Source organism: Sus scrofa, chromosome 1, assembly GCF_000003025.6.
Source record: "Sus scrofa isolate TJ Tabasco breed Duroc chromosome 1, Sscrofa11.1, whole genome shotgun sequence".
In the NCBI taxonomy this organism is placed as follows: Eukaryota; Metazoa; Chordata; class Mammalia; order Artiodactyla; family Suidae; genus Sus; species Sus scrofa.
The window spans coordinates 121163854-121189706 of record NC_010443.5 but is presented as its reverse complement, the minus strand read 5'-3'; the positions used below and the strand labels follow the sequence as shown (position 1 = coordinate 121189706).

General features: G+C 36.2%; 1 protein-coding gene across 4 annotated transcripts in view; it reads right to left on the bottom strand.

Annotated features, from left to right (window-relative positions):
• Positions 1–25853, bottom strand: part of TRPM7 (transient receptor potential cation channel subfamily M member 7) — a 104135-nt gene that overhangs the window by 60521 nt on the left and 17761 nt on the right. For all 4 annotated transcript variants that reach the window (XM_021095614.1, XM_003121515.4, XM_013993003.1 and 1 more), the window contains exons 3-12: positions 25263–25301; positions 23722–23920; positions 21180–21393; positions 17512–17636; positions 16183–16354; positions 14644–14818; positions 13465–13588; positions 11088–11160; positions 9841–9941; positions 43–177 (exon numbers count right to left, since the gene is read on the bottom strand). In XM_021095614.1, coding sequence (XP_020951273.1) covers positions 43–177; positions 9841–9941; positions 11088–11160; positions 13465–13588; positions 14644–14818; positions 16183–16354; positions 17512–17636; positions 21180–21393; positions 23722–23920; positions 25263–25301 — 1357 coding nt within the window. The remainder of the gene's footprint in view (positions 1–42; positions 178–9840; positions 9942–11087; positions 11161–13464; positions 13589–14643; positions 14819–16182; positions 16355–17511; positions 17637–21179; positions 21394–23721; positions 23921–25262; positions 25302–25853) is intronic.

Here is a 25853-nt window from a genome sequence, read left to right as displayed (position 1 = left end):
ATGATAAAACTTAGTCAACAAAGAATTTTAGTATACACTTACAGTGTTGTAAAGTTCTTCCAGTCTAGGAATGGTAAGGAATTTATGCATGCTTACTCCATTTTCAATAAGAAGTTTTACAAATGCAACTCTATCCATTACAAGAGCATCGAGCATAGCTTGTTCCAAGGATCCAACCTAAAAGAGTATCAAAATAAATAAATGTGTTTCACACATTCAAATTATACAAACAATTCTAAATGCAAGTCCTTAGGATTTATATACATTTATTACTGAACAGTTTTAGAACAAAATTTTTAAAATGCAAAACAGTAAAAGACTTAGGACTTGAGGTATACAGAGAATAGATAGAAAGTCCTCTGTAGAGCAGCATCCCCTAGAGAACATTCTGTAGGACAGCAAGGGTAACATGGGGGAAAACAAAATAAGAAAGAATCCATTATCAAGTAAATGTGAAGAAAAACACCTCAGAACAATGGTTCTCAATTTTTTTTTCTGGCCTCACATGTGGCATATACATATATGGAAGTGCCCAGGCTAGGGGTCGAATTAGAGCTACAGCTGCCAGCCTAAGCCACAGTCACAGCCACGTGGGATCTGAGCAACATGTGTGAACTATATCACAGTTCATGGCAATGCCAGACCCTTCACCCACTGAACAGGGTCAGAGATCAAACCCGCATCCTCATAGATACTTGTAGGATTCATACATTATCTGCTGAGCCACAATGGGAACTCTAGGTTCTCAAATATTTAGGAAAGGCTTTTTAGAATAACTGGGGCTATTACTAACATAATGGGTGAGGTCAAAGGATACCAGAAATAACGCAATATGCCAGACAGTCTCACTCAAAAAGAAACTGCCTTATATCTCAGACAACTTGGTATGATTCCGTTAGATTCTCAAAAATGAAAATCCAGTAATTTTGCTTTATATACAAACACAAAGTATTGTCATAAACTTTCCAAAAATACAACTACTATATAAGTCAAACAAGATTGTACTTATTTAACAGAAACCATTCACCATTAGAGAAAAATCACATCTCTTAACAGCAATATAACACGTGCCATTGGAGTTTAATGTAACGTGTGTATCAGTCAACATTTATTGTGGTCCCTTGCAAGTGTTTAGACACTCTTTTACAGAGTTCAACAGACCTTGAATCATATATTCTTAAATTAGAGGAGACACAAATACAGAAATTTCACTGAGAATCATTATAAAATCATCTTATTAATATTAATATTTTGATACTGATATTTAACATTGATATTTTAATATTATTTTGGTATCATATAATAAAAAACTGTGGTGAAAATCATACCAAAATCACTGGGTTTTTTTCACCTTTTTAAAAAAAGATTTTTATTTTTTCTATTATAGCTGACTTAACAATGTTCTATCAATTTCTACTGTACAACAAAGTGACTGAGTCACACACATATATATACACACACACGTATATTTTTTTCTCACATTATCCTCCATTATGTGCCATCACAAGCGACTAGATATAGTTCCCTGTGCTATACAACAGCACCTTTTTTTTTTTTTTTTTGTCTTTTTGCCAATTCTTGGGCCGCTCCTGCGGCATATGGAGGTTCCCAGGTTAGGGGTCGAATCGGAGCTGTTAATTCTGGCCTATGCCAGAGCCATAGCAACTCAGGATCCGAGCTGTGTCTGCGACCTACACCACCGCTCACAGCAACGCCGGATCCTTAACCCACTGAGCAAGGCCAGGGATTGAACCCACAACCTCATGGTTCCTAGTCGGATTCGTTAACCACTGAGCCACGACGGGAACTCCTGTTTTTTAATCTTACTCTGAATCTGTCTCCGGAAGTTTACAATATAATTACACAAATACTTTACAGCTGCTTTCACTACCATCTCTTTATCCAATCTACTCCTAATCTCTATTATTTTGCAAAGGATATGACTTCCAAAATCTTTTTTGAGTATGCAAACCAAATGCATGCCTTATAGATAATGGATGACCAGATGAAAGACATTTTCTGTGATTTTTTTCTTCACTCAGTTCTACTTCATAACCAACACTACACTTAAAAATGTAGCACAACATAAGAATGTAATACTTACTCATGTTCTCATATATTTACAGTCTGTAATTTATCACAGCATGTTATTCCTATTTTAAAGATTATTCACTACTTTCTCTTATCATACACAAGTCTGATTTGTTATTAACTTATTCTAACATTAACAACTTTTGCTCTATTGGTCCTTGGTACTCTCTCCATTTTTCTTATTCTGTACTTATAAGAGGTGCTCTTCTGTTCCCCATGGATTTTAAGTTACCAACAACAACATTCCTGTATTAGTTACGTTAAAGCTGTAGCATTTAAACCGATTCTATGTACAAATGAATGCATCTGATTACCTTTGTCTTTTATATGTTGCCATTCAAGAGCACTTACATACTGAAGTATCTATTTGTAGTATAAGTCACTCTTACTTCTCTATTTTCAATACAATTAGGGCCTTATACCATTTTTCCAAAAAAAAAATTGTGCAGGATGTATTTATAGAACTTCTTTTTCATACAATAAAAAAAGATGTAACATAATTTTCACCTTAAAAAAGAAATGTTCTGAGTTTATAATCATTGCTCTAGAAACAACAGAGCTTGACAAAATGTTCATACCTGAGAAGTTTTAGTTTAAAATAAAAAGCATTTCTTTATATCCTCAATGCATACTGAACTAACATCAAAAGAAAAAAAGTAGAACAATTGTCCTGTAAACTCTACATTTAGAGTGAAAGAAGTACAAAATCAAATAGAACATATGCATGAGATAAAACAAATACAAAAAGAGATGAAGGCTTTATTTAAGGAGACCAAAAATCCAATGAGATTATTCAAGGCAATAAAAGACTGGTTTACTACTGGGCATTTTACTACTACAGGTGATTAACATCCTTTCTCCTATAATTTTGTAAGAGGGGAAACAACTAAATTTTTTTGTTGGCTTTTTTTAGGGCCACACATATGGCACATGGAAGTTTCCAGGCTAGAGGCTGAATCACGAATGCAGCTGCCGGCCTATCCCACAGCCACAACACAGGATCCAAGCTGTGACTGCAACCTATACCACAGCTCATGGAGATGCAAGGTACTTAATTCGCTTAGCAAGGCCAGGAATTGAATCTGCATTCTCATGGATACTAATCGGGTTCCTTGCTACTAAGCCACAACAGGAACTGATAATTCTCAAGTATTATATAGGAAATGTATTTCCATGGTTTAGAAAAATCAAATACTACAAAATGGTATAAAATAAAACTTTCTCTCCTCTGTTCCTCATCTTTGCAGGTATTCCCATATTAACAGTTTCCAGGAAGACTCTATGACTACACAGGACATGTAGATATGCATGAATGTGTGCACATTGATAAAAAGAATTTGCCGCAATTAAGATAGTGCTATGTATACTTTTCTGCACTTTGCTGTTTACATTACATAGATAAAAAGGATCTAGTTCATCCTCTGTAAAGGGTAGATAATACTCCAAGGAATGGATTAACATTTAATTTCCCCAGCATCCTACTGATTCATACACATAGCAAAAATTTGTCAAGCACTTACAAGAGGCTGTGAATATAACAGTGAACAAAAGTGAAAAATATTCTTGCTTTCATAAAATCTCCTTAGAGTAATAAATAAATGGTTAAAATGTACCATGTAATCAGATAGTAAAAGCTATAGAAAAAAATGGCAGAGAAGAACATAGAAAATGATGTAACGGGAATTGCTATTAAAATAAGGTGAGCAGTAAAAGCCTAACTGAGAAGAAGATATTTGGTTTGAAGCCAGAAAGATAAGAAGATGCCAGCCCAGGTAGGCATCGAGGGGAATAATGTTCTAGACAGAAAAAAACAGTAAGTACAAAGCCTAAAGACAGGAACATTCTTGATATGTCCTAAGAACAGTTAAGGCCAACATGGCTATATAATAAAGAGCAAAGGGAATAGTGGTAACATGTAAGAGAAGAGATGATCTAAGATAATGGTGCAGATGATGTTAAGCCTGTGGGACAGACATCATAAGGACTCTGGACTGTGCTCTAGGAAAATAGAGTATGATACAGCTTATATTTACAAAAGGAAAGGAAGAATGAGAACAAGGAAAGCAAAAAGAATGCTATTAAACAACACAGAAGAAGGGTGACAGTAGACTGGACCAGAATGATAAACTGGATATTTTGAAAGTAGTCATGAAAGATTCACAAAAGAATTGATTGGATTGAAACAGAAAAGTTTAAAATGACACTTTTTTTGGTCTCAAAGTGGGAAGCTGTTGTGGGCATTTACTAAGTAAGATGGGGAAGACTATAGTCAAAAGTGGTCTAAACATCCAAGAGAACACTATAGTAAGTATTCCTGTACATAGAATATTGTTTCTTTTTCCTTTTTGCATTTTATTTTTAAACTTTTAACCAACTTTACCCATTTTGCTCATGACCCACACCGGCTTCTGGCAACCACCAATCTGTTCTCTGTATCTATAAGCTTGATTTTTTAAAAATTTCCACATATAATTCATATGAGAGATGAAACAGTACATCTATTTCTATCAGACTTGTTTCACTTAGCATAATGTGCTCAAGATCCATCCCATATCTCAAATGACAAGACTTCATCCTTTTCTATGTCTGAGTAATATACCATTACACACACACACACAGACACACACACACACAATTTCTTTATCTGTTCATTCATCAATGGACATTTAGGTTGTTTCCTTATCTTGACTGTTTAAATAATGTAGAAATAATGGGTGCCTGTATCTTCTCATTCATTTTCCTCAGATAAACACCCAGAAGCGGAATTGTTGGAACACATGTTAGTCTATTATTTAATTTTCGGAGGAACTTCCATAAAGTTCCTCATAGCAGCTGCAGTATTTTACATTCCCACCAATAGTGCACAAGGATTCATATTTCCACATCCGTACCAACACCTATTTCATATCTTTTCTATAACAGCCATTCTAATAGGTGTGAAGTGATATCTCATTGGGGTTTGGATCTGAATTTCTCCAATTATTAGTGATACTTAGCATCTTTTCACGTACCTGTTGACCATCTGTACGTCTTCTTTGGAGAAATGTCTGTTTAGATTTCCTGTCTTTTATTTTTTGGTTTTTAGGGCTGCACCCACGGCATGTGGAGGTTCCCAGGCTAGGGGTCAAACTGGAGCTACAGCTGTGGGCCCGCACCACAGCCACAGCAATGCGTGAATCGAGCTGCATCTGCAACCCACACCACAGCTCACAGCAATGCCAGATCCCCGACCCACTGAGTGAGGGCAGGGATTGAACCCGCATCCTCATGGATACTAGCTGGATTCATTTCCGCAGCGCCACAATAGGAACTCCCTCTGACCATTTTTAAGTTGTTTGTTTTTTTGCTTTTGAGTTGCATGATTCCTTTACATATCTTGAATATTAACCATTTATCAGACATATATGATTTGTAAATATTTTCTTCCATTGAGTACCTTGCCTTTTCATTTTGTTGATGGTTCCCTTTGATGTGCAGAAGCTTTTTAGTTTAAAGCAGTTCCACTTTTTTTTTCTTTTGTAGTTTTTGCTTTTACTGTCCCATTCAAAAAATCACCAAGACCTATATCAAGGAGCTTATTACCACATATGTTCTCTTCTAAAAGTTTTACGGTTTCAGGTTTTATGTTCAAGTCCTTAACTCATTTGGAATTAATTTGTGAGAAGTGTAAGACAGTGGTCAAGTTTTATTCTTTCACATATGGCTCTGCAATTTTCCTAACACAGATAATTGAAAAGACTGTCCTTTCCCCATTGTATATTCTTGGCTACTTCGTTGTAAATTAATTGACTGTATGCGCATGAGTTTATTTCTGGGCTCTCTATTCTGTTCCTCGGATCTATTTTATTTATTTTTATGCCAATATTACATTGCTTAAATTACTACAACTTTGTGACACAGTTTGAATCAGGGAGCATAATGCCTCTGGTTTTTCTTTCTTTCTCAGGATTGTTTTAACTATTCAGGATCTTTTGCAGCTCCATACAAATTTTAGAATTGCTTATTCTATTTCTGTGAAAACTGACATTGACATTTTGACAGGGACTACACTGAATCTATAGACTGCTCTGAGTAGTAGCGATATTTCAGCAATACTGTTTCTTTCAATCAAAGAGCATGAAATAACTTTCCACTTCTCTGTATCTTCTTCAATTTCTTTCATCAACATATTATGGTTTTTAGTACATAGATCTTTCACCTCCTTCGTGGGATTTATTCCAAGGTAATTTATTCTTTTTGATGCAACTGCAAATAGGGTTGTTGTCTTAATTTCTCTTTCAGGTATTTTGTTACCAGTGTATAGAAAGAGAACAGATTTTTCATATTGATTTTGTTGTTTTTTTTTTTTTTTGGTCATGCCCATGGCATGCAGAAGATCCCAGAACAGGGATCAAACCTGAGCCACAGCAGTAACACCAACAAATCATTAACAGCTAGGCCACCAGGGAACTCCTACATACTGATTTTGTATCTTGCAACTTTGCTGAACTCATTTACTGTTAGAAATGACAGATTTTTGGCCAAGTCTTTAGAGCTTTCTATATACAGCACCATGTCATCAGCAAAGAGTAATAGTTTTACTTCTTCCTTTCCAATTTAGATGCCTTTTTTATTTCTTTTTTCTTTTTTTTTTAATTTCCCAGGCTAAGGGTTAAATTGGAGCTGCAGCTGCTGGCCTATGCCAGAGCCACAGCAATGCCAGATCCAAGATGTGTCTACAACCTACACCAGAGCTCACGCAACACTGGATCCTTAATCCAGAGTGAGGCCAGGGATTAAACCTGCGTCTTCATGGGTATTAGCTGAGTTCGTTACCACTGAGCCACAACAGGAACTCCTTAGATGCCTTTTATTACTTTGTCTCGCCCAACTGCTGTGGCTAGGGCTTCCAATACAATGTGAATAAAAATGGCAAAGTGGGCATCCTTGTCTTGTTCCTGATCTTAGAAGAAAAGCCTTCAACTTTCACCACTAAATAATGGTGTTAGCTGTAGGCATGTCATATATGGCTGTGTTATACTGAGGTGCATTCCTTCTACCTACTTTGTTGAGAGTCTTTCTCAAAAAATGGATACAGAATTATGTGAAATGTTTTTCCTGCATCTATTGAGTTGATTATACAATTTTTTTTTTTTTTTTTGTCTTTTTGTGTTTTCTTGAGCCGCTCCCGCGGCATATGGAGGTTCCTAGGCTAGGGATAGAATCAGAGCTGTAGCCTCCGGCCTACGCCAGAGCCACAGCAACACGAGATCCGAGCCGCGTCTGCAACTTACACCACAGCTCACGGCAACGCCGGATCCTTAACCCACTGAGCAAGGCCAGGGGTCAAACCCACAACCTCATGGTTCCTCGTCAGATTCGTTAACCACTGCACCACGACGGGAACTCCTGATTATACAATTTTTATCATTCATTTTCTTAATATGATAAATCACAATGACTGATTTGCAGATCCCCAGAATAAATCCCACTTGATTATAATACATCACCCTTTTTAAAGTATTGTTGGATTCAGTTTGCTAATATTTTGCTGAAGATTTTCCAAAGCTGCTGCCTGAGGTCTGGCTTCAGTCTGAATCTAGGTGGTGAAATACTCCTGTGCCACAGTAGGGTGTAGGGAAAATGATAGGTAATGGCATATCCTAAAATATAAAGTACATCAATGGATAGATTGATAGATCATCCAGTAAGAAAATCAGTGAGAAAACATCGACCTTAAATAACATATTAAACCATATGAATTTAACAGATATATAGAGAACATTTCATTCAAAAGCAACAGAATACATATTCTTCTCAAGTGTACAGGGAATATTTTCCAGGACAGACCATATGAGGCCACAAAACAAGTCTTAATAAATTTAAGAAGACTGGAGAGTTCCCACTGTGGCTCAGTGGTAATGAACCCAACTAGTATCCATGAGGGTGCGGGTTTGATCCCTGGCCTCGCCTCAGTGGGTTAAAGATCCAGCACTGTCATGAGCTGTGATGTAGGTCACAAGACGTGGCTCAGATCCTACACTGCTGTGGCTGTGGTGTAGGCCAGCAGCTGCAGCTCCGATTTGACCCTTAGACTGGGAATTTCCACAATGCCACAGGCACAGCCCTAAAAAAGCCAAAAACAATTTAAGAAGATTGAAATTATATCAGGTATCTTTCCAAACACAATGATATGAAACTAGAAATTCATAACTATGTAGACACTGAACACCATACTACTGATCAATCAATAAATCAAAGAAGCAAGCAAAAGAGAAATTTAAAATAATACCTTAGGACAAACAAAATGGAAATACACCAAAATTTGTGGGATGCAGCAAAAGTAGTTCTAAGAAGAGTTCCCATCATGGTGCAGTGGAAACAAATCCAACAGTACACACTTGGATTCGATTCCTGGCCTTGCTCAGTGGGTCAGGGATCTGGCATTTGCCATGGGCGGTGGTATAGGTCACAGACATGATTGGATCCTGCATTGCTCTGGCTGTGGCATAGCCTGGCAGCTACAGCTCTAATTATACCCCTAGCCTGGGAACCTCCGTATGCCAGGAGTTCAGCCCTTTAAAAAAAAACAAAACCAAAAAACCAATTCTAAGAGGGAAGTTCATAGCAATAAATACTTACCTCATAAAACAAGAAAAGTCTCAAATAATCCAACTTTACACCTCAAGAAACCAGAAAAAGAAGATCAAACAATGTTTAAAGAGAGTAGAAGGAAGGAAGGAACAAAGATCAGAAAAAATATAAAGGAAACAGAAACAGAAAAGACAGCTAGAATGAAACTAGAGCTAGCTGTCTGAACAGATAAAATTGACAAACTCCGGGGTTCCCGTCTTGGTGCAGTGGTTAATGAATCCAACTAGGAACCATGAGATTGTGGGTTCGGTCCCTGCCCTTGCTCAGTGGGTTAACGATCCGGCGTTGCCGTGAGCTGTGGTGTAGGTTGCAGATGTGGCTCGGATCCTGAGTTGCTGTGGCTCTGGCGTAGGCCGATGGCTACAGCTCCGATTGCACCCCCAGCCTGGGAATCTCCATATGCCGCGGGAGCGGCCCAAGAAATAGCAAAAAGACCAAAAAAAAAAAAAATTTAACAAGTTCTTAGCTGGATTCAGGAAGAAAAAAAGGACTCAAAATAAAAAATGACAGAGATGTTACAAGTGATTCCACAGAAATACAAAGGATCTTAAGAGGCTAATACGAACAATTATATGCCAACGAATTGGACAGCCTAGAAAAAAACAGACAAATTCCTAGGAACATACAACCTATCAAGACCGAATTATGATGAAAAAGAAATTCTGAACAGACTGATTAAGGATCCGACAGCTTTGCTGGTGAATTCTACCAAACATTAAAAGAAGAAAGAACTAATCTTTCTCAATCTCTTCCAAACTCATTTTATAAATCCAGCATTACTCTGACACCAAAATCCGACAAAGACACCACAAGAAAAGGAAATTACAGGCCAAAATTCCTCACAAACATAGATGCAAAGAGCACAACTTCTAAAACTTCTTTCGGTTATAGGATTTTTAGAGACCTATGCCCTATAAAAAACATGGTGTTTATCAACAGGCAAAGAGAACTTATTCAATTCTAAATGGATCTAGATGTTGCAGAAATGTTAGGCTACCGTCATTTTGCACTTTTGACTGACAGGTAAAATGTCAAGTTAGGTCACAATTCCAACAGATACTTTGTTATTAACTTAGTTTAATTTAACTACATTGCTTTTATAGACTATTTACATACCAGCCACTGCTGTCCATAAACAAATACATGATTTTTGGCAATGTCAACTCTATCCCATGCCAATGTAAGGATGAGCTGGTCAAATGCAGATGCATTAGTGCCTAAATAAATACAGAAAACAATTGACAAGTTCAATTAACTTATCTCCATTAAAATGTGAATACTTATGAAATCTCCCCTTCCCCTTCAATTAACTTACACAGCTGGTATCAGTCACTGTTCAGAGGTAACCTGCCTCAGAAAGATAAAGTAACCCCAGGGTTGAGGACTTTTATTTTCCAACTATAGAAAAGACACAGCCTCATTCATTGCAAACAATTCAGAATGCAAAACAATGAATAGAAAAGAAACATGACCTGTTGCTATCATAGCAAATAGTACTGAATGTTAATATTTTGAAAAATTTCCTTACAGGCACTTTTCTATACATATATTAATTCATACTTATATTTTTAATACTTTATGCAAAAGTGAGTCATAGTATACAAAGTATTCAATAGCCTGCTTTATGCACTGTACTTAGTTTTCAATAGTAGTAGATACAAAAAGTAAAAAGTAGTAATAAAGACAAAAAGACCAAAAAAAAAAAAAATTTACAATTGTAACTCATTTTTCCACGAAATACTCATCTTTTTACTACCAATCTTTTTTTTTTTTTTTTTTTTTTGTCTTTTTGCCTTTTTCTAGGGCCACTCCTGTGGCATATGGAGATTCCCAGGCTAGGGGTCAAATCGGAGCTGTAGCCACCAGCCTACGCCAGAGCCACAGCAACATGGGATCTGAGCCACGTCTGCAACCTACACCACAGCTCACGGCAACGCTGGATCGTTAACCCACTGAGCAAGGGCAGGGACCGAACCCGCAACCTCATGGCTCCTAGTCAGATTTGTCAACCACTGAGCCACGATGGGAACTCCAAGAATCCTACCCTTAATTTCTATCAACTAATACTTTATTACTATTAAACAGCTGTTTTTCAGCCAATTAAAAATATGATACATTCAACACATACTTAGCAGAATAATTAAGTTAGACTGCATAAATCCTGCAATGAACCTTAAAATTATATAAGATAAAAACAAAAGCAAATTTATTGTTGAAGAAAATGAACACTGTTGTATATTTTACAATGAAAAATTATTGAAAAAAATCAATTCCCAAACATTTAGCCAAATTTAAAAAAATCCTAACTTATATAAAAAGGCTGTAAATGAAAGCTTTTACAAATAAAAGATGCTAAGCCTTACCTTTAAGCAGTGCAGTTAGTATTGCTACATCTATATCTTGATGTTCATCTGATCCAATGTGGAAAACAGTAATCTATTTAAAGATTAATTCATAATATTATGTCTTTACATTTTTTAAGTCACATAGATCACAAAGTAATTTCAAACTACACAGCCAATACATAGTTTTTTTGGGTCAGAAATAATTTCACCACAACCAAAACCCCCAAAATTAAAGAATTTGTATTATTTACCAAATAAAATTCAAATATATTCAAAATGTTTATTACATTCTTTTTTTGACCTATTTATTTCCATTACTAGAATAAGCAATTTATGATCTGAGGCTAGAGATTACTAATCTGACTAAATCCCATTGTTCCTGCTACAGGGTGAATTTAATTCAAATAATACATGTGTTCTTTTTTTTTTTTTTTTTTTTTTGTCTTTTTGCTATTTCTTTGGGCCGCTCCTGCACCATATGGAGGTTCCCAGGCTAGGGGTCGAATCGGAGCTGTAGCTGCCAGTCCACGCCAGAGCCACAGCAACGCGGGATCCGAGCCGCGTCTGCAACCTACACCACAGCTCACGGCAACGCCAGATCGTTAACCCACTGAGCAAGGGCAGGGCCCGAACCTGAAACCTCATGGTTCCTAGTCAGATTCGTTAACCACTGCGCCACAACGGGAACTCCCCAATACATGTGTTCTTGAATGAGAAGTGTTTTGTTGAATTCTCTTACTGGAAAGTTATTTAAAATTAATTGAAATATAATACCAGGTGAAAGGTTTTTATTTAATAACATTTCATAAAGAAAAAAAGTAGTTATAATCCAAATACAAATTTTTCAACTAACTTCATTTTGCAGTGCATAAAAATTAAATGCATGAAAGAAAACAGCAAACCATACTATGTTTTCATCTACCAACTTACAGAGTTGTTAAAAATTTTTTTTATAAACCTAAACCCATGTCTAGATGACTGAAATTAAGAACTGATGTTTAATTTAATAGTTTTTTCCAAATATATTTTAGGGAAGCCATTACCAACTCTTATTTTAGAGTTCTTGGAGGAATTCCCGTCATGGCTCAGTGGTTAACAAATCTGACTAGGAACCATGAAGTTGCTGATTCGATCCCTGGCCTTGCTCAGTGGGTTAAGGATCTGGTGTTGCCATGAGCTGTGGTGTAGGCTGCAGACACGGCTCAGATCCCGCGTTGCTGTGGCTGTGGTATGGGCTGGCAGCTACAGCTCCGATTAGACCCCTAGCCTGGGAACCTCCATACGCCGCAGGGAGCGGCCCTGGAAAAGGCAAAAAGACAAAATAAATAAATAAATAAATAAGAATTCTTGGAGTTCCCATCGTGACTCAGTGGTTGACAAACCTGACTGGCATCCATGAGGATGTAGGTTTGATTCCTGGCCTTGCTCAGTGGGTTAGGGATCTGGTGTTGCCATGAGCTGTGGTGTAGGTCACAGACGTGGCTCAAATCCAGCACTGTTGTGGCTCTGGCCTAGGCCGGCGGCTACAGCTCCGATTCAACCCCCAGCCTGGGAACCTCCATATGCCACAGATGCGGCCCTAAAAGACAAAAAAAAAAAAACAAAAAAAAAAAAAAAAGAATTTTTGGAGATCCCGTCATAGCTCAGTGGTTAACGAATCCGACTAGGAACCATGAGGTTGCAGGTCTGATCCCTGGCCTTGCTCAGTGGGTTAAGGATCCGGTGTTGCCGTGAGCTGTGGTGTAGGTTGCAGACACGGCTTGGATTCGACCCCTAGCCTGGGAACCTCCATATGCTGTGGGAGCAGACCAAGAAAAGGCAAAAAAAACAAAAAACAAAAAACAAAACAATAAAAAAAGAATTCTTTCTTGGAGTTCCTGTTTTGGTTAAGCAGGTTAAGAGCCTAAGTGTCCATGAGGATGCGGGTTTGATCCCTGGCTTCACTCAGCAGGTTAAGGATCTAGCATTGCCACAAGCTGCGGCATAGGTCACAGAGGCGGCTCAGATCTGGTGTTGCTATGACTGTAGCATACACTGGCAGCTGCAGCTACAACTCAACCCCTTGTTTGGGAACTTCCATATCTCGTAGATGTGGTTCTAAAAATTAAAAATTAAGTAAAATTTAAAAATGTCTTCCTTGATCCAGGATATAATCTACTCAGGCTTACTTACAATGCTTTTCCTAAAACAGATATGCAAAACATGTCTCAAGAATGTATAAAAACTGTAATCCTTCTGTGCTATCTCTTAGACTGAACAAAAGTAATATATGACATCTTTACACGGTTAAAAAGAGATTTTAAATCCAAATTTTTAAAAAAGTATTTCTTCAATTTAGAATTTGCTTTGAATGAAATAAAAGGCTATTTATTCTGCTGAAATGAAATCTACTTACAAGCTCCTTTCTTTTCATACACTCCATCAGTGTCTGAAATAAATGAACTGCTTCACTTTGGCCAAAGTTAAAAGTTTTTTTGATGGTTGAAATAATATCTGGCTCTGCTGCATCAGGAAGATTCCTGGAGTAAAAAGGAAACAACCACTGATTTCAAATTTCATTACTTGCAAGATCTAATATCAAGTACCAGTGGATCCAGGCAAAACACTTAAAGATACTGTATTAGTATTACATACTTGACCCTGAGTGAAATTTTCTCCTTCAAGAGACTTCCACTATAAGTGATAGTGTGGAAAATGGAATGGAGTTATTTTCCTCTTTGAATTAATCTGAATTCTTTTCAGCAGTGCTGTTAACCTCATCAGTGCTCACATTTTATAAAATGTTATAAAAAGATAATTTTAAGATTTTATGGTATATAAAGCAATTCACCAAAATGTGTTAAATACCAACACATTTGCATTTTTTTCTCAGTAGAGAATATATTTAATATAGCTCAAAAATATAGTGATATAATATAAAATATAAAAACATGAAAATTCATAGTGAAAACTGAATCAGTCTTCCCACGGTCTTTCATTGGTCCGTTCCATCTCAACTGCTTTCAAGAAACACTATTACTGCGTGTAACTTTCCAAGATCTCTTTCTATAATTACAGTTATCCCTTCTTTTTTTCTACACAAAAGGAACCACAATATACATGCTATTATTCATTTGCCTTTTTTCACACATATATTTTGGTATTCTTCCCAAATCTAGTATACAGATTAAAATCTTACTTGACTACAAACTACCTCACTGTGTAGATGTACCATAAATTATTCATCTAATCCCCTTAAGAGATGCTCTATATTGTTCTAATCTTTTACAAACCAACTGCAAAAAAGGAAATTGATATATGTTACTTCACATGTATACAAGTATACCTGTATGAACAATTACCAGAAATGGAACTATTAGGTCAAAAGATACGTGCCTCTATATGTTTAATAAATCTTGCTAAATTGTCTGCTACAAAGACTGTGATATTTTAATTCATTTCAATAATGTGTCAGGCTATCTCTTCAAGACTTAAGGTACCTTCATGTTCATCTAACATGAAATGAATCTAACAGTCTAAAAACCAAGGCCGCTTCACAAAAAAATTATTAAAAATGTTGTAATCATATACTTACCCCCCTTCTTCTGTTTGTTTATGAAGATATGCTAGTAGATCTGCAGCTCTCCCTGTTCCTTCACATACGACAACTGGAACAGGAGGACTTTCCTGAAGGTATTCTAAAACTGTGAGGATAACATTTGGCCCGCCTTCAAATATAAGTGCCACCACAGGGACACCTTGACCAATTCCTTAAAAAGAGTAAAAGATTAATTATCATATTAGGGAAAAATGCTGTAATTTAATCTTATATTTACTCAAAAACGAAATTAAAAATAAAAATAAAAAGTAAAATTTCTTATTAAGACCATATTGATTTAATTTTAAGTACTCAACATGATAGCTGATATGGTCACTGAAAAGCAATAATTATTTTATACATTTCACTAACTGAATTCTTGACAAGAGATTAAAACACCAATTTGGTTTTTAATTTGCTTTTTAATATTGCATGAGTTAAACTTCTCATATATGTTTCAATCACTTTTAAAATGTGTTTCTGATTCCAAATGCACTGAGTAAAGTCAGGATTGCATAAACAGAGCAATAAAATCCAAAACCTCTATAGGAATAAAAGAAAAATTTAATGAATACCAATTTTTGTTATTGTGATAATTTGCAATGCAGTGAAAGAATCGAAAATATAGGTAACTAGAAGATTCCAGAATATTACTAATTTTTAGGAGATGGATGTATGAGTCCATCATAATCTGAAAATAGTGTTCTATAACTTTGTATTTCCACTTCATTTTGTCATAGAGCTCACCTTCTTCGTATTCTAAAATTACAAAATTTCTTCTTTTTGAAATAAAAATCTAGATGTTGGAGTTCCCATTGTGGCTCAATGGAAACAAACCCAACTAGCATCCATCAGAATGCAGGTTTGATCCCTGTCCTTGCTCAGTGTATTACGGATCTGGAGGTGCTGTGAGCTGTGGTGTGGGTCACAGACTTGGCTCGGATCTGGCACGCTTGTGGCTGTGGCATAGGCCAGCAGCCATAGCCCTGATCTGACACCTAGCTGGGCACTTCCATATACCATACCTGAGGCCATAAAAAAGAAAAAAGAAAAAAAAAATTGATGTTGAAACAGCAAATCTGACTATGGTTGGAAAGGAAGACCAGAGTCAAGAATACCAACTTTTTAAGACATGTGTACCAAAGAGTGATACCTACTAATGTTATTAACTTTCAGCAAGGTCTTACTTTACCATAAAGTATGTTTTTCCTCCTCAACCTTGAATTTCAAAGACAAGTATTGGAATACATCATGAATTAAAAATATCTGTATTCCTTGAGGTGCAATGGGGTTAAAAAGAAACAAAGCTTACAATTTTTGTGGCTTTGGCCTTAACATCTGAGTACTTATTATCAGACTTCCTTTCCTGGGTCTTCTTATTTTGTGTAAAGTCAGTCATTCCTGGTTGTTTGGTATGTTACTCCGTTATATAAGGAAATGAGCACTTTGAAAACACTCTTTTTTTAGAACACTCTTTTTCAAAATTAACACAGCCAAGAATCACTTCAATAATAACAAATGTATAAATTCCCTTACTAGCATGAATTCTTTGCTGATTAATAGTTTTTTCAAGTTCTCTTCTTAGTCTGACTTCTGCCCCATACTTTCCAACAGTGCCATCATCCACCAATATGAAATGGGAATGTAGATTATTCAGAACATTCAATTTGCTCAGAGGGTTCAATAACGTTTGGTAAGGAGCAACCACCTAAACAACACCAAACAGGAGAGTTAGTGGGAAGGATTAAATATAATAAAATATAAAGTAAAAACAAATTTTGAATAATCTGTAAAGGCAAATAAATTCTATTTCTGCCCAGCAACAAATAGAAAATGTAAAAGAATATATTGAAAAGCAAAAGTCAAAAAAAAAAAAACAAAAAAAACCATTCGGGAGTTCCCGTCGTGGTGCAGTGGTTAACGAATCCGACTAGGAACCATGAGGTTGCGGGTTCGGTCCCTGCCCTTGCTCAGTGGGTTAACGATCCGGCGTTGCCGTGAGCTGTGGTGTAGGTCGCAGACGCGGCTCGGATCCCGCATTGCTGTGGCTCTGGCGTAGGCCGGTGGCTACAGCTCCGATTCAGCCCCTAGCCTGGGAACCTCCATATGCCGCGGAAGCGGCCCAAGAGATAGCAACAACAACAAAAAAAGACAAAAGACAAAAAAAAAAAAAAACCATTCAACTCTGCCATTGTAGTGTAAAAAAAAAAGCATACATTTTTAACCTGCTGAATATTATTCGAAAATAGGGTGAATCATACAATCATATTTTGGCTCTTACTGAAGAAAATACCACATTTCATCATCCCATTCAAAGGAAGCAGCAGCAAATAAGCAAATAAATAAAATAATGTAAAGAAACTATTAGATTATTAGTGAATACAGTGTAATATATAAAGAACACTGAATAAAAGCAATCAAATGTCATATTGCTATTTTTTCCAGCCATAAGTAAATCTTTAAAAGTGATGCTAGAAATGTAACTGCACTTGAAAGTGATCATAATTCAGTAATTTCTATTTAATAATCTCTTGAAAAATACCTATAACCAATTTACATTTCTTTAACCTACTTGACCAAAACACCAGCATCTGATTACTACTCTTACTGACAATATAATTAATCCTTAATGTCATTAAAAATGTAATTAAAGACTGGCATACTATGGAAAAGATGTGAAATAGTTATATAAAAAAAGGTAGAAACCAAAATGTACTAATACTGTAAATGACAATTGTTTATATCTTTGAACGCATTTTTGAAAGGATCATGGTATGAATATTTTAGGCCGACTTCATGCTACTCTTGCTCTATTTTTGCTTATACATAAGTTTCAATGTAAGAAATTTTAAAAAGCATGCTTACATCTCTCCCAACAAGATCATTTCTGTTTTCAATCACTCCCCACGGAGCTATTCCGATGGTGCAAATCTTTCGAGATGATCTGGAAGCATGTTCTTTAAGGGCATCACCAACATGTTTTGCCACGCCTGTTCATACAAAATTTATTTAACTTTATTTGGAAGTCCTTTTTTATGTCTGAAACAATCCTATGCTCAATCTATAACATTAAAATCTGTGATAGTTTTCTTTACACATATAAGATAAAAGGCAACAAGGTCCAAAAGACAATCTTATAAAAGATAACAGGAGTTCCCATCGTGGTGCAGTAGTTAACAAATCCGACTAGGAACCATAAGGTTGTGGGTTCGATCCCTGGCCTCACTCAGTGGGTTAAGGATCCGGTGTTGCTGTGAGCTGTGGTGTAGGTTGCAGATGTGGCTAGGATCCTGTGCTGCTGTGGCTCTGGCGTAGGCTGGCAGCTACAGCTCCGATTCGACCCCTAGCCTGGGAACTCCATTTGCGGGGGGGGTGGGGGGGGTAAGAAAAAGCAAAAAGACAAAAAAAAAAAAAAAAAAAAAAAGATAACACAAGGACAAAAAAGAAAAACAAAACTCCACAATGTCAAATCACTATAACTTCCTGAAACACATTTAAAACTTTTACCACGTTATTAGGCCTAGTCCTCTCTTAGATTCCTCATGTAAGTGTAGTTTTTGTTACTGCTCTATACATCATCTAAAAACAAAAGAGCATGGCTCAGGACTATAAGCAAAACACACACACAAACACTCACACGGAAGAAAAAAAATACAAAAGTTTTCCGAGTCAAAAACTGGAAGGAAAATAGAAAATACAATTCAAAAGAACACTTCCCATTAACATCTCATTATCACTTTTTATGTGCTAAACTGTATCCTCCCCATTCATACGTTGAAATCCTAACCCCAGTACCTTAGAATGTGACTCTATTTGGGAAAAGGTCCTTTAGGTTATCATGTGAAAATGAAGCTGTTCATCCATCTGACTAGTGTCCTCATAAAAAGGGGAATTTGGACACAAAATATGCACAGAGGAAAGGCCACGAGAGGACACTGTGAGAAGATGGCCATCTCTATGGAAGTCAAGGACAGATGCTTCAGGAAGAACCAAACCTGCTAAATAACATCTTTGGGTTTCTAGAACTTGTGAGAAAATAAATTTCTTTTGTTTCAGACAGGTTACCTAGTCTGTGGTATTTTGTTACAGCAGCCCTAGCAAATCAAGGCATCACTCAATTTGATTCAACTTACTTTTTTTTTTTTCCTGCACTCACGGCATGTGGAAGTTCCTACGCCAGGGATCAAACCTGTGCCACAGTAGCAACCCAAGCTGCTGGTGACAACGCCAGATCCTTAACCTGCTGCACCAGAAGGGAACGCCCAACTTTGGTTTTTATATTAGATCTCACTCCTCACATGGATCATGGAAATAGCATCTTCACTAGCCTTCTAATTGTTGCCTTGCCTATTCAGTTTATTTTCAAACCATCACTCAAGTGATCTTTGCTCTTGTCAACTCTCTGCTTAAAACCTCCCCTTCTCGGGAGTTCCCATCGTGGCGCAGTGGTTAATGAATCTGACTAGGAACCATGAGGTTCCGGGTTTGGTCCCTGCCCTTGCTCAGTGGGTTAACGATCCAGCGTTGCCGTGAGCTGTGGTGTAGGTTGCAGATGCGGCTCGGATCCCACGTTGCTGTGGCTCTGGCGTAGGCTGGTGGCTACAGCTCCAATTCGACCCCTAGCCTGGGAACCTCCATATGCCGTGGGAGCGGTCCAAGAAATGGCAAAAAGACAAAACAAAACAAAACAAAAAAATCCCTCCCCTTCTCATTCACTTATATGATGACCTGTTGCCCCTGCTATTCCTCCTCTTCTCATTCACTTATACGATGACCTATTGCCCCTGCTATTCACCACCCCACCTGATGACAGCCCTGCCACCAACACACACCCATAACTTCCTGATCTCATCACCTAGTACGCTTTGTCTGTTCCACTCAAGCTGCACTGGACCCTTCTTACTATTCTTCCAACACCTGCTATTTCTTCTCCCCACATGCTCTACACCGTATCATTCCTATCTTGCTCCTTTCATCTCCTTCCATCTCCATGCAAATATCCCTCATTATCCCTCCTCTGTACTTCATGTGTCTCCAAAATACTCATCATCTAATTTATTATACATCATTTAGTTATCTGTTTGTTTTCTACACTTCTCCACCAGTATATACGCTCCATGAAGAAAAATATTTTATTTTGTGGGATGATACATTTTCAGCAGCCAGAAGAATGCCCAACACAAAGAGGTTCAGGAAACAGTCACTGGCCTTGTACACTGTCGGGGATGTAAGTTGGTACAGCCATCATGGAAAACAGTATGGAGGTTCCTCAAAAAACTAAAAATAGAATTACCATATGATCCAGCAACCCCACTACTGGGTATACCTCCAAAGAAAATGAAAACATTAATTCGAAAACATGTATGCACCCCAATGTTTGTAGCAGCGCTATTTACAAGAGTCAAAATATGAAAGCAACTTAAGTGTCCACTGACAGATGAATGGATAAAGAAGAGGTGGTGTATATATACACAATGGAATACTACTCAGTCGTAAAAAGAATGTAATTTTTGCCATTTGCAACAACATGGATGGACCTGGAGGGTATTAGGCTTAGTGAAATGAATCAGGCAGAGAAAGAAAAAAAAAAAAAAAAAAACAGTCGCTGGAATTCCTGTTGTGGCTCAGTGGGTTAAGAACCCAACTAGTCTCTGTGAGGATGCAAGTTCACTCCCTGGCCTCACTCAGTGGGTTAAGGATCTGGCATTGCTGCCAGTTGTGACGTTAGGTAGCAGATGTAGCTCAGGTATGGCATTGCTATGGCTGTGGTATAGGCTGGCAGCTGCAGCTATGATTCGACCCCAGCACTGGAACTTGCATATGCCCAGATGCAACCATTAAAAAAAAAAAAAAAAAAAAAAAGTTGCTGACAATAAATTAGGGTTTTGCAAGCTAAGTAATAACTATATTTTACTTTATATTAAAATTAATTTGCCTTCCTTATATCCAACCTGTGTATGTGATAGAGAAGACTTAGAATAAAAGACTATAGTATATTAAAAATTAATTTTAAGAGCTATTTCTTACCACTGTCTAGGCAATGGACTGCCTTTCTTCTCTCAATTTACCAGTACAAAGTGACAACACTTTGCTCTACAGTAAGGGGTAAGCAACCTTTTGTGTAAAGGGCCAAATTGTAAATAACTTAAGGCTTTGCAGGGCATACAATCTTTGTCAGAACTACTCACCTCTACTTTTGTAACACAAAAGTTATGGTACAAAACAATAATTCAAAAAGAAGTGACCGTGGGTATGTTCCAATAAAACTTTTATTTACAAAAACAAGGAGCAGGCTAGATTTGGCACATGAAGCCATAGCTTTCAGACCCTTATTCTAGAGCATATTATTATTTAACAAGAATCAATGAAAACCAAACACTTTTTTCAGTTAGCATTTATATTTAGAAACTGTAGATTATTTAACAGAAGAACTGAATATATTTATATTCAGTGTTGACTATTATTTCAAATATCTAACTGCTAGCACGAAAAATATACAAATACACCAAATAAAATTGATATAATTACATTACCTGTGTTTACTCCTCCAGTTAAAATCCAAGCTCCAGTTGTAACTGCAGCTTTGATAAGACCCTTTCCAAGCAACTGTTTAATTCGTGGGTGAAGCTCAAATTTCTGCATGCCACCGTGTACAGAGATAACAAGTTTGGGTAATTCCATTTGCCATTCTTTCAACAGAAGTTGTAGAATGACTTCAGGTTTGGTGTCATATGATAGCCGCACATACTAATAAAAAAGATTTTTAATAATTATAATAATTGAATGTTTATAGAGTTCATAATGTAACATTATATAACTTATGAAAAATTTTATTTGAATCAGATTACTATAGATTTCATAGGCTACTTTTAACATATTTACACTCCTAGGAATAAACAATAGCAAATGATTTTAAGGATGGAAAATCATATTGCCAAGATCTACAGAAGTAGTGCACTCCAATTTTTTCTTTGTTTTGTCCACACCTGCCGTATGCAGAAGTTCCAGGGCCAGGGAGTCAAACCTAAGCCACAGCAGTGACAACGCAGAATCCTTAACCATTATACCATCAGAGAACTCCTAACTTTTAAACCTCAATTTTAAGACATAAAATTGTTACTTTCTGTTTATATAAACTCAATTACCATTCATATGATACATAAATTTATCCATACTATTTACTGCCTTAACTATGAATATGCAGTGAATGAGAAGTGTTTACAATAGATACGATGATGAGAAAAGGGAAAATGAGAGAAGAATAGTCAAGACATGGAGGCTTTTATAACTCTTGCTCCTAAGAGAGGTAAATACTGAATTATCTGCTTGAAAGTTTTTATCAAAAATCTACATCATTTATAATAGAATTGTGACTATGCAGTAAAACAGCGAAGATATTTTTAATATAGATGACTGTTTCCTTTACTGGAAGTAACTATGGATTTGACTCACAAATTACTGAAAATAATAAATTTTGCTCAGTATTTCAAGGTATTCAGATGGAATCACCAGTTTAATTTTTTGAAAAATCATTCCATAGAAAATAAGCTATCACATCTGTGGAACAACTTCCTTTAGTATGAAAGATTTAAAAAATTTATCTGTTAAGTGACATCATGATACTTACTTGTTCTGACTATTCTAATTCATTTTCTTTATCTGAAGCACCTACAATTTAGCTCAGAAAAAATCTAAAATATTCAGATGTTGGAAGAAAAACACTTTTAATTCTTTCTAATAAAAGAAATATATTGCCTATTCTTTTACAAATAGAGTTCAAACACCAGGAGAAAATATCCCAAAATATCAGAATTATACAAAACAGACAACTCCAGAACCCCTCAAGAAGGATTTGCAATGAGATTTGTTCCATACTAAGTTTTCTGCATTAGTTTTGTTTAACTTATTATTATACATGGGTACATTAAGTAATGTTTGGAAAACTGTCTAAAATTAATTAAAAAAAAGTTTAAAAGACTGTGAATAATAAATGAGGAATTCCATCTCCAACAATAATGGACTAGGTTGTTGCGGAGTAACTCTACCCCTGGGAACTAGAGAAACCAGAAAATAGATAAACAACACCTGTGTAAAGGCACTGGCGAGCTACCAAAGCAGTGACAACTTATGGCATCAGGATCCAAGAGAACAGAAAAACCTGGAGACACAGACCCACCATTTGGCACTTCTTACCAAATCAAGGCAGGAAGGGAAGCAGGAAGAACAACATAAAAGGTAAAATGTTGGTAAGTCTAATGAATAATAATTATATTTGGGGGCTTTAAAATACACAAGGAAATAAATAAAATTCATGCCAATAAAAGTACCTAAGTCATGAGGGAAATAAATGCAGTGACAAGTATTCTAAAGTTTCTTACACTGTCCAGGAAGTAATACAGGTTCTAATTTATAATAGTAACAAGTTAACAATGCATTTTATAGTATTTTCATAAGATTACGCTAAAGAATAGAAAAATAAGTTAAGATGCTAATAAGAAAGGAAAGAGGAGTTCCCGTCGTGGCGCAGTGGTTAACGAATCCGACTAGGAACCATGAGGTGGCGGGTTCGGTCCCTGCCCTTGCTCAGTGGGTTGACGATCCGGCGTTGCCGTGAGCTGTGGTGTAGGTTGCAGAAGCGGCTCGGATCCCGAGTTGCTGTGGCTCTGGCGTAGGCCGGTGGCTACAGCTCCGATTGGACCCCTAGCCTGGGAACCTCCATATGCCGCGGGAGCGGCCCAAGAAATAGCAACAACAATAACAACAACAAAAGACAAAAGACAAAAAAAAAAAAAAAAAAAAAAAAAAAAAAAAGAAAGGAAAGAAAAAAAAAAATCCAAGAAGACACATGAAAAAAAAGGAACAAAAAGTGAAATAGAAGACTAAACTTAAAAAAAGGTTCAAATCACCAAGATATAAAAATTCTATATTTGTAAGCACCTATATAAAGAGCTTCAAAATACATAAATTACTAAAACTAATTTTCTGACACACGTATTATTTAAATTGTCAGATAATAAATGTATATTATTTAGATAACAAGGTAAATGAAGTAAAAAACTCAAATATGTGAGATACCTTTGCTCTGTAGGAATGAGAACCCCCTTGAAAATTTATGACTCCATAAGCATCCGTTGGGCTCTGTTCTGTATGCTTTTCCACAGACCACTCTTCTAATGTCTGATTAAAATGGTCACCCAATTTCACATCTGAGTATTTCATGGCAAGACTTGCGGTAAAACAAGCATGTTGCTTGACCAAGCGACCACAAAAACACCTAAAGGAAAAAAATAAAAATTTAAAAAGACCTTTTAAAAGCTTACTCAATGAAAAATTGTATTTAACTCATGCAGAGTATGAAAATAATCTGACTTTTTGATTTTAGGATATCAGTAAATTAATACTTTCACCATAGCATTAAAAGAGTGTTAATACATTAGCATTTGATGATGTAGTCTTCTAAATTTAGTTTGGGGCATATATTCCCACTAGATACGCAAAACAGCATTGGAGATTGCAGAAATAAGCATTAGTGAACCTAAAGACAGATCAATACAAATATCTAATTTGATAAAAAGGAAAAATTATTTTAATTAAATAAAAATAAAAGTACAAAGAAGTACAAAGAGAACCATATACAATGAAAATATCCTTCAAAAATGAGAATAAAATAAACATATGTTCAGATAAACCGAGCTAAGAAAATTCATCTTTAGTATAACTGCATTACACCAAATGCTAAAGGAAGCTCTTCAGCCTGAGTGGAAAGACACCAGATAGAACTACCCATCTAGAGGAAGGAATGAATATGACTGGAGATTGTAAAACACCCCAATATATCTAAATGAACTCATTCTATGCATTTTTGCTCCTAGTCTACCAACCACAGACCTTCTTATCTTCCTCTTTCATTTCTTCATCACATAAAGAATTACTCTTTAATTAGCTGCCTAAGTAACAAATTCAAATATAATCCTCAAATCTTTCCCTTTTTTCCATATACCCACGAAGTTCTATTGAGTTAATCTGATTAATCCCTTCAAATATGCCTACTTCTCTTCATCACCATAGCCAGTACCTTAAATTTGGACTCTCATTACTCAAAAACCTTCCAAATTATTTTTTTCTCTCAATCCATTCTCCTCAATATGTCAACTGCTTTTAAGGGGGGGAGAAAGAAAATCTGAGCATGTTACTTCTCCATATAATAACCTTTTAATATGAACTCAAAACTGTGGCATAGTACACAAAGAGCTTAAATGATCTGGCCCTCCTTACTTCTCCAGACTCAGATCTCTCTCACATCCATCTTATATTCTACAGTGCAGTTTCCTGATGGAACCGTAATTTCTTTCACTGACAGGTCTTCCCACACCCTGTTCTCTGCCTAAAATCCCTTTCTCTCAATCTTTACCCAACTAAGTCACATTCAACTACGAACCATGCTCAGGTGACTTCACTTGAGTTTCAAGCAGCTCTGCCTGATCTTCATCTACCAAATCTGAGTAAAGTAACCCTTAAATATAAAAAACCTGTGAATACCATCCCAGTGTAGTCTTACGTTTTTTTAAAACATTAGTTCTATTTTTGAAAACTTGTGTTACGTTATGAAACTTTACCTGACGAGTTGCTGACAAATTTGACATCCTGGAAGGCATCTATAAAACAAAGTAAATCTATTACTTAAATGGAAAAAAATTCTTTAGTTTAAAACTATAAACTATATAAACCATATAAAAGTATAAAACAAAGGGAAATTATATATTTAATTTTCAGTAGATATTACAAGTCATTTATACTTTAATTTATATATTCAAAAACCTTTTAAACTCAGTTTTCTTATTTTAAATACTGTTAGTTATGACATAAAACCCAAAAACTGTAAGAGAAAAGACTGATAGATTTACCTACCTAAAAACACATTTCTATGTAGTAAAAATATGTCACTTATAAAATTTAAAGATAAACTGAGAAAAAAACATTTGTAGACAAAAGGTAGTTTCTCTAATATATAAGGAGCATCATCAAATCAATATAAAACAGGACAGTATAGGGAGTTCCCTGGTGGTCTGGTGGTTAGGATGGCACTTTCATAGCTGTTGCTTGGGTTTAATCCCTGATGAGGGAACTGTGATCCTGCTTCAAGTCACTACATGCTGTGGCCAAAATAATAATAATAGGAAAATATATGAACAGATAATTCACTGTAA